This window comes from Gekko japonicus, unplaced genomic scaffold, assembly GCF_001447785.1.
Source record: "Gekko japonicus isolate JY-2015 unplaced genomic scaffold, Gekko_japonicus_V1.1 scaffold1705, whole genome shotgun sequence".
Classification (NCBI taxonomy): Eukaryota; Metazoa; Chordata; class Lepidosauria; order Squamata; family Gekkonidae; genus Gekko; species Gekko japonicus.
Window position 1 is genome coordinate 80,909 of NW_015161450.1, and position 9,519 is coordinate 90,427.

General features: G+C 41.6%; 1 protein-coding gene across 1 annotated transcript in view; it reads left to right on the top strand.

The window, feature by feature from the left end:
• The first annotated feature begins 3,849 nt into the window (after positions 1-3,849).
• LOC107125619 (serine/threonine-protein kinase Nek5-like) overlaps positions 3,850-9,519 on the top strand; it is a 30,381-nt gene continuing 24,711 nt past the window's right edge. Inside the window, exons 1-6 of the mRNA XM_015429050.1 lie at positions 3,850-3,966; positions 6,868-6,964; positions 7,639-7,736; positions 8,303-8,386; positions 8,472-8,542; positions 8,932-9,018. Of these exons, the coding sequence (XP_015284536.1) occupies positions 3,850-3,966; positions 6,868-6,964; positions 7,639-7,736; positions 8,303-8,386; positions 8,472-8,542; positions 8,932-9,018 (554 nt within the window). The remainder of the gene's footprint in view (positions 3,967-6,867; positions 6,965-7,638; positions 7,737-8,302; positions 8,387-8,471; positions 8,543-8,931; positions 9,019-9,519) is intronic.

The window sequence follows — 9,519 nt, forward strand, 5'->3', positions numbered from 1 at the left end:
CTGTGGTGGTCCAATCCTTATTTTGGGGTGTAAGGGGCAACCAGTTCCTTATTAAAGTTTGGTGTCGTGGTTAAGTGTGCAGACTCTAATCTGGGAGAACCGGGTTTGATTCCGCACTCCTCCACTTGCACCTGGCTGGATGACCTTGGGCAAGCCATAGTTCTGATAAGAGCTGTCCTTGAAAAAGCAGTTTCTGTCAGAGCTCTCTCAGCCCCACCTACCTCATAGGGTGTCTGTTGTGTGGAGGGGAAGGGAAAGGAGTTTGTAAGCCGCTCTGAGGCTCCCTTGGGTAGTGAAGGGCGGGGTATAAATCCAATCTCTTACTATTATTATTAGTATTATTAAAATTTCCTTTGAAATAGAGGCCTCTTGGAGGCACTCCAAATAGAAACTTGTGGTGTCAGAACCAGTGTTTGGACCGGGTATCACTGTATGTCATCTTGCAGGGGACAGTCTCCAGAACCTGGTGATGTGTCATTTTGGCTTGGTCCAAACACTTGGGGGAGGAGGTTCCAGTCCTGTTCCAGTGTCTGCCCCTGTGATTGTCCTAGGGACACCCTACTTTGGAGCACCTGGCACAAGAACCATGCTTTGGACCAGGAAACAGGATATATCTTCTTGAAGGGGAGAGCCCCATAAACCTGGGAGTATACGATATGTGGTGGTCCAGACCTTATTTTGGGGTTCAGAGCTTTCAAACTATCCTCAGTGTTTTGGATGAACTCATGAATAAGAAATGATTAAGGAACTAGGAATAAGGAACCAACTTCAGCCTCCTCCTAGAACCGTGTTCCGCAGGGCCAGGAGAAGAAATATCCATCTTCCCTTCAAGCACCAGCTTTAATGCTGACTGATGCACTCAGGAGGACGTTTCTGAGGTTGAAAGACCTGGCCAGCCTTTGATCCTGGAGAGGGAGGAGCGCCAAGAAGGCACGCCCCCGCTGGTAACCGAGACCGGTACCGCCTTTTTCGCCCGACCCAGCCGAGTTTTCGGGGGCGGCGACCCGTTAACCGCCCTCCCCTCAGTCCCCACCTTCCCTGAGTCCCTTTCGCCCCACGCCGGGTGAGAGCAAGTTCTGTCGCGCCAGAGAGAAAAGCAGGAGGCCGCTGGCCGCAGAGCGAGGCAAGCGGTAAGGTGCGCGCGCGTCTGTGTTTCCATGGCAACGGAGAAGGGAGAGGCCGCGCTTCGGAACCAGGCCCCTTCCGCCTCCATGGGGGGGGGGGGGGGCCCAAAGGGGGAGCTGTGGCTGGGGGAGGGGGGGGGGGGGGGGGGGTGTGGCTGGGGAAGGGGGGGGGGAGATGAACGTCCCCAATCCGAGTGCTTCCAGAAGAGGGTCCAGCCAGGTTATGCCTCCTTTCCCCCACTGGAGTCGTTAATTTTCTGAGCGGGAAGCCCTTGTGAGGGGGTGCCTGTTCGCCTCGCCTGACTGGACAGGAAACAGCTTGTCCCCCTCAGGTGGTAGTGATGAGGGGATGTTAACTGTAATCTATATGAAATCCCCTCTTTTTGTGCTTTGCTCATGTGTCTCACCACACAGCTGAACCACTGTGCACTCCCAACCCCCAAGTCGTGGACACACACAGTCATTAAGATGTAAATAAACAGGAGTTGTGTGGAAACTTAAAATATTTGTTGTTGTTGTTGTTATTCCATATTATTATACTACTATAAGTTTTCACGAGGAAAAAATAATTTATTAATTAATAAGGAAGAATACAGATTCAAGGGTTTTGGAACCCTGAATACCCAACAGATTCTTCAAGTGTTACAATGGGTGAAATAGCATGTTATACTTCACATTACATCAGAGAAATAAAACAGAATTATTGGTTCCATCAAACATTGTCAAATTTCATCACCTATTTCCCTTTGGGTTAAGACCTGGGGGGGGGACATGTTGTATCTATATAACTGATATGGTTACAGAGTGCTTACTGTTCTTCATTCTAGCTAGGTTAACACATTAGAAACATGCGCAGTTGTAGCTGGCCAGAACAAGCAAGGTCGTGGGTAGCATAACTGTGTATCAGCATTTCAGCCTTCTTCCCAGCATGCATTCAAACAACAGTCACAAATGAACCAAAGTTAATACCTGAATACATTCATGATGTCAGAATCACATGCACCATGGAAGTGCTAAGCACACCCACCAAGTCAAACCTGTTAGGCAGTGGCAGAGTACAAAGTGGGTCATAAAATGCGTACAACACAAGTGAGTGAATCTTCTCTCAGCCGGGACTGTCATTTTGCATGTAGAAAGTCCCAGGTTCAGTCCCCAGGATTTCCAATTAAAAAAAGGATTAGGCAGTAGGTGACGTGAAAGATGTTAGACTCCGGAGAACTGTTGAACTTGATAAACAAATGGGCTGACTCAGTGTATTTGTATTTTTGTATTTCTCTTCTTTGCCCAGTGGTTAAGCTTTGGAAGTATGTCAATGGTTTTATGTTTGATAATATATTTACTATGTATTTGTTAGTTGTAGTATATGTGTCTAATTGTCTATTTCTTTTATTTTTACAGCAATTGTTTTCTGGTCTCTATTGCCTATTCTGTATATGTATGATTGTATATATTTTTACATATCAGCCAACATGTTCTATTTGTATTAGACCTCTGAGGAAGGCCTGTAAAGGCCGAAATGTGTTAGGTCTATTTCATCAGCCTTTGTATGTTTTTATATTTGTATATGAGGTATGAATGGGCCTTTATTCATTATTTTAATTTGTGTTTAATAAATACATGTATATTTTTTAGGTTTCATAATTAGATTTTAAGAGTTGGCCCTCTTCTATTCTTGACTAACTTTTATAGGTTCTGGATCAGGCCAATGGCCCATCTAGTCCAACACTCTGCCACACAGTGGCCAAAAACACCAGGTGCCATCAGGAGGTCCAGCAGTGGGACCAGGACACTAGGAGCCCTCCCACTGTTGACCCTCCCCCCAAGCACCAAAAATACAGAGCATCACTTGCCCCAGACCGAGAATTCCTACCTATACCTTGTGGCTAATAGCCACTGATGGACCTCTGCTCCATATGCTTATCAAAGCATAACTCAGTGGGTACCAAATGAAGCTGATGGGCAACAGATGCAGGACAGACAAAAGGGATTATTAAATTGTGGGATTCACTGATAGTAGATCTAGTGATGGCCACTAGCACAGATGGTTTTGAAAGGGGATTAGAATAGATTTATGGGGGATTGGTCGATCAGTGGCTACTAGCCACAATGATTAAAAGGAACCTGTACATTCAGAGGCAGTAAACTTTTATATTCCAGCATTTGGAGGCAACATTAAGAGGAGGCCTTGCCCTCTGTGACCCTAAGATTGCCTCTTCAGAGCAACAGATTGGCAACTGTGTGAAATAGAGTTCTGGACTAGATGGACCACTGGTCTGATCTAGCAGGGAACATCCCATTTTTTCTTATGCTAGACTGCTGGCCCGACATCACCCCATGAGTTTTGTGGCCTTAACAGGGATTCAGACCCATGCAAAAGTTCTACACACTAGCCACTATACCACAGTTCCTAATCCAGAGAACTTTGTGGACCAGATTTCCAAAGTAATTAATAAAACCCAGGCTGCGGGCACACACACTAAATAATCCACTTTTAATGCACTTTCCAGCTGGATTTTTATTGTGTGAACTGGCAAAATCCAGTTAGAAAGTGCTTTAAATGTGGATTATTTAGTGTGTGTGACTGCAGTTCCAGTTACCCTTTTTTTTTTGGCATGTGAACAGATAATGTTTACAATATGAGACAGAGACACTGAGAAGTTTATATTTCAAATATTCTAAATTGTAATATTTTTGTATTTCAGATGTTTCTCTAAAACAAAAAAACATGGACAAGTATGAAATAGTTAAAAAGATTGGGGAAGGCGCCTTTGGCAAAGTATTCTTGGCTAGAGGAAAAGAGGATAACCGACAGTGTGTTATCAAAGAGGTCAATTTAATGAAGGTAAACTACCATTATTTTCCAGTCGCAAATATCTTCTTGAACCATGTACCTGCTCTGACTTGGCTTGTGAAATAATATTTGCTGAGTAAATAGCAAACTTCTTCATCTGACTGCAGTATACAGTTGGTAGGAAGAGGTGAAATAGCTTTTGTGCTAAGTGCCTGTTCTACATACCATGAAAATCACACAGTGGTCCAGCCATGGTTTGTGTGTGTGTGTATTGTTAGGTTTCAGAATACAGTAATGTAAAATACAAGCTTAACTGTGGTTTGTTGTCTAGGTAGTTCATATATACACACAAGCATAAATAGAGAGAATGAGCGAGAGAAAAACTTGTAGAAGGAAACTGTGAAGTTGTAGCCAAAGACAGGGCAGCCACTGCCATCAGACACTTTCTGAAGCATGTTACTTGGCCATTGAAAAGAAGGACACACATCCACTGCTAATACCACTTCTGTGCCTTTCAAAATGCTTTTTCATTCAGTCCCCAGTTTTGAAATCCCACTAGATTAGTGTTCTGCTGGCCATGTTGGTATCCAGAGAGTTTATATATGCTTTCATTTATATTCTGATGTATTTGTGGAGTGCCTCCTTAGCATACAGAAGGTCTTAGGTTCAAGCCCCAGCATCTCCAGCTACAAGAATCAGATGGAAGGTGATGTGAAAGACCTCCACCTGAGATGCTGGAGTTCTGCTGCCAGTCTGAATAGACATTATGGATCTTGATGGACCAAGAGTCTGATTCACTATAAGGCAGCTTCATATGTTCAACAGCAGTGAACTGATTTGAGAGACCTGCATGCAGAATTCACAGTTACATATAGCCGTATGCTGACGATGCTGTTCTTTTATCCCAGACAAGAATTGGCCTGAAGCGAGCCCTGATAAAATGTAGACACCGAATTACTATCTATTAATTTCGCTGAAACTAAATTGTCAGTTTTGGTAACTCATTCAGGAAGTTCAACTGGAATATTAAAGGAAATGCCATAGATCAAGTTAAGAACTTTCAATACTTAGGCATTACCTTTTCTTATAATTCCAAATTCTCAGCACATCAGTCCTCATCAGCTAACCTGGCAGAGAGAAGTGCAAATGCCATTCTTGGATTATTTAGAAGGAAAGGTGCAGACTTTCTCCCCATGGCCTTAAAAACCTTCCAGGCAAAATCATTGGCTCAACTCCTGTATGGCTCACAAATTGGACTTTCTGCCAATCTAAAGACCCTTGAAAGGGTTCAGTCTAAATTTCTTAGATCTCTATTTGGCGTTCCTAGAAGCACTTCTAATGTAACACTTAGGCAAGAGGCTGGGCTACTCAGAGTTGAAGCAAAGGTCTGGGAACAGGCTATAACACTCTGGCTAAAAATTCATCACAACCCAAAGGGTTTAATACCTTACCTCTTAGCCTCGGGCCCTTACCCTGCCTGGTCCACACAAATTCTTAATAAGTTAAATCAGATTGGCCTATTCCCAGAAGATCTCTTCTATGGAAGCCTATACAAGGCAAGAACAGTTGTCGTGCAGAGGCTTCGTGATATTGAATTACAAAATGAAGAAGCTTCACTACCCAAGAACTTCAGAAATATAAAATCTTGGCCTAATTTTACTGTCTGCTGCCCCTTATTTAGTTAACATTACCTATGAACCTGTAGGTGGGCCTTTTCCAGAGCCCGTTTTGAGGCACTCTCTTCCGTTGTACTGCAAGGTAAATTCACTCGAGTTCCAATGCATGAACATATATGCCCATGCATGGCTAATATGGTGGAATCAATTACTCCTGTCCTCCTGTTCTGCAGATTCTATCAGGAGGAACGAGACCATCTTATACTACCCCTTCTGTATAGATTTAGCCCTCTGCAGTCTTATCTTGACTTTAGGCCAGAAGTCCTTCGTAAATTCCTCTTAGAAGATGTTCAGAGCGCAGTGACTTACACTGTGGCAAAATTTTGTTGCTTATTAGCTATTAGGAGGAGGAGGAGGATTTATAACCCCCCCTTCACTACCCAAAGGTGTCTCAGAGCGGCTTACAAGCTCCTTTCCCTTCCTCTCCCCACAACAGACACCCTGTGAGGTAGGTGGGACTGAGAGAGCTCTTGACAGAAACTGCTCTTTTTCAAGGACAGCTCTTATCAGAACTATGGCTTGCCCAAGGTCATCCAGCCAGGTGCAAGTGGAGGAGTGGGGAATCAAACCCGGTTCTCCCAGATTAGAGTCCGCACACTTAACCACGACACCAAACTATTAGGAAATGTAAACTTATTTTAGCTGGAAAAATTGTATGATTCTCTTATTAACATTATTTTATTTTACTAATTTTATTAATTTTCTCTTGTTAATGCTTTTATACTATTCCTCTGTTATCACTGTTTTAATCCGTCTTATATCAGAATTGTACTGTTTTACTGGCTCTTCAAAGCAACCATTTTCTCCAAGGGAGCTGATCTGTCAGCTGGAGAACAGTTGTAAAAGTGGGAGATCCCCAGGCCCCACCTGGAGGCTGGCAACCCTAAGTAGACTACATTACTGTTTCTTATAGAAGCGACTTTCTGTGCTGTTCTATTATATCACTGTTTTAATCCTTTTGTAAAAGTTTCCCCCCTGAACATTTCTGTTTTGCACATTCTGTGAAATGACAGAAGTGTGGAGGCCTTCCAGGCTACTTCAGGTAGGTCGTACCACAAGGCGGGAACCACCACAGAAAAAGCGTGTGAATGGGGCAGTTGCCAGTCTTACCCATTGCAGGGTGTGACCTTCAGAAGGGTTTGTAGATGAGCACAGCTGTCACAGGGGAACATGCCATTAACCACTGTTGTAGGGCTTATCATGACCGCCACTTAGATAATAGTTCAGATGAATAGGAGTTTTTCCCCCCCACTAACTTGTTTCTAAACTAATTTAGATGCTGAGGAAAGAAAAAGAATCCTCTCAGAAAGAAGTTGCTCTTCTGGCCAAGATGAAGCACCCCAATATAGTAGCCTTCTACTCTTCACTTCAAGGTCTCCTTTTTATCTGTGGTTGTCATTTTTTTTAAAAAAATCCTCTTTAAATTTTTCCCCTGAGCAGTGAGCAACTAAAATACCAGGGAACAATTGGTATGTTTGAGGGGAACCTGGTGTCCTCCTTTTCTTCTGAGTCACCCTAATGCCTTACATAAATAATTGTCATCATGCTATAATCTGGTGGGGTTTTTTGGAAGCATCCCGAGTGCTTCACAAATAAAATAGATGAGCTCTTGCTTTCGAGGGCTGACAATGTTGATAAGGTAATTTCTGGCTCCCCCCCCCCCCCAACCCCCTTGTAGTCTCCTATCATAATTTTTTGTTGCCTTGAGGCAAATTCACTTTATTATGGAGTAAACAATGGAATGGGTGTTCCTGGTGTCCTGTTGGTTTCAGTTACCTTGTGAAGGGCAGCTATTTTATTGACCTTGCTCTTGTGGCTTTAACAGACTCCTTGATCAAACTGTTTCTAGAAATAGCTATGACTATAAATGTTAAATAAATAGTGTACCCCTTTGAGCAGATTTAACAGAACTGTGGTAATAAGACACAATACAGTAGCTTTGTGTTTTGTTTTGATTAAATTTACCGTTGAAGCACTGGAAGCAGTTAATTGATGTATTGATAATTGATGCAAAAATATATTCAAAGCCCAATATATTTTATTGTAGAGAAAAATAAGCTATATATTATTATGGAGTACTGTGATGGAGGGGATCTAATGCAGAAAATACAACAACAGCGTGGAGTGTTGTTTGAAGAAGACAAGGTAGGTTTGCATTTTGAAAAACTTTCCCTTCACTTCATCACAGAAAGAAAGAAAAACAATTTTCACTTCTCTGGTGTTGATTGGATTTCCTTATGTATGAATGTATATTTTGACTAGGACCAACTTTTGGGAAGGTCAGCATCTACCAAGAGTGGCATTTGAACTCGTCCTTCCTTCTTTTTGAGGCAACCGTTTCTTAAGGAGAGCAAGTCTCAAGGGGACATTTACAATGGGATCCTAAGCCAATGTAACTCTGTTTAGGCTGGCACTGTTAAGCTGTTAGTGTGCATACCCTTTCAACTGGGCATAGTCTCCTTGATTTTACTATCTATTATACAAGTGCAACTGCCACTGCGGCTAATAGATGTGTTTCTGGTTAGAAGGGCTGCCACTGTAGAATCTACATTTAAAAAAAAATATTTGGGGAGTACAACTCTTACCTAATAATTTTTCACTTTTTACTGTTCCTTTGAAGATTTTCTTTTTGTGCTTCTTTTTCAGTAGTCTAGTTCTGTAGAAATTCTAATGATATAAAAGCTATTGTATGTTTTGTTTTTTGCACATAGATCCTGGATTGGTTTGTACAGATATCTTTAGGACTAAAGCATATACATGACAGGAAGATTCTACACAGAGATGTAAAAGCACAGGTGATTTTTGGAGCTCATTTTTCATTTGCCATCAAGGGGTAAATGTTCATTATATTTTCAGCATGGCATACCATTTTCTTTGCAGAACATTTTTCTCAGCAATAATGGAAAGACAGTGAAACTTGGAGACTTTGGGATCGCAAGAACATTAAGCGAGTAAGCGTATTCTATTGTTGATGCTGGATCTTTAAATGGAGGCTTTGCTCCTTAGTATATTGAGGTGGAGAAAAATTTGGAGAATAGAATGTACATACTCAATCTATTATAAATTATTGCTTTTCATATTAGTGGGTGGTATTAGATTCTCTTAGTGGATTGTGGTAAAACATTTGATTGTATGATTTTTTTAAAAGATCCGTGGAAGAAAATCTGTAATTTTGAACTGTTGCTCAAACACGGTAATGTGGATCTTTCCTAAAAGACCATGAAGTTTGCACTGAATATAATTTCTGTAAAATATAACCATTGCTTAAATTAATAAAACCTTTTAAATTCCTTTGGCTATATTTTTCAAGCACGTTTTTTTAAATCACCATTTTCTTTAGTACTATGGAATTTGCTTGTACCTGTGTAGGAACACCATACTACCTATCTCCTGAAATCTGTGAGAACTGCCCATATAACAATAAAACGTAAGTATCAGACTGTTTCTCACTGACTTTCCACTGAGTGTGAGAGTGGCTGAAAATCTGAAACAGTTTTGTAGTCTCATAAGTTAATGGAAGTAGTTGTTTCTGCCATTTTTGAATATGGCAACTTTCCCTGGCCAAGTTAGATTTTTTTTAAAAAAATCATTTTATTTATATCAGTTATCAAATGAATAACCCTGTGGTTTTCAGCTTTTTTAATTCTAAATGTTTAGGTTGGGCCTATATTGTTGGTAATTGCACTGTACTAATGGTTTGCAAAACTCTGAATGGAGTTTTTTTAGCCATTTTGGAAAGACCATTTCCTTTTGAGGGAATTACACATAGCAAAATATGTTGCAGTTAGCTGTCTAGGAACAATGAGGTGTTATGGAACCAGCTCTTTTATAAGAAAACAAGAAAGGGGACCCGCGATACTCGCGGGGGGGCAGAGCAGGCGGAAGAGGAAGCAGCAGGAACAGGTAAGCTTCCCCCCGCCGGTTCCCC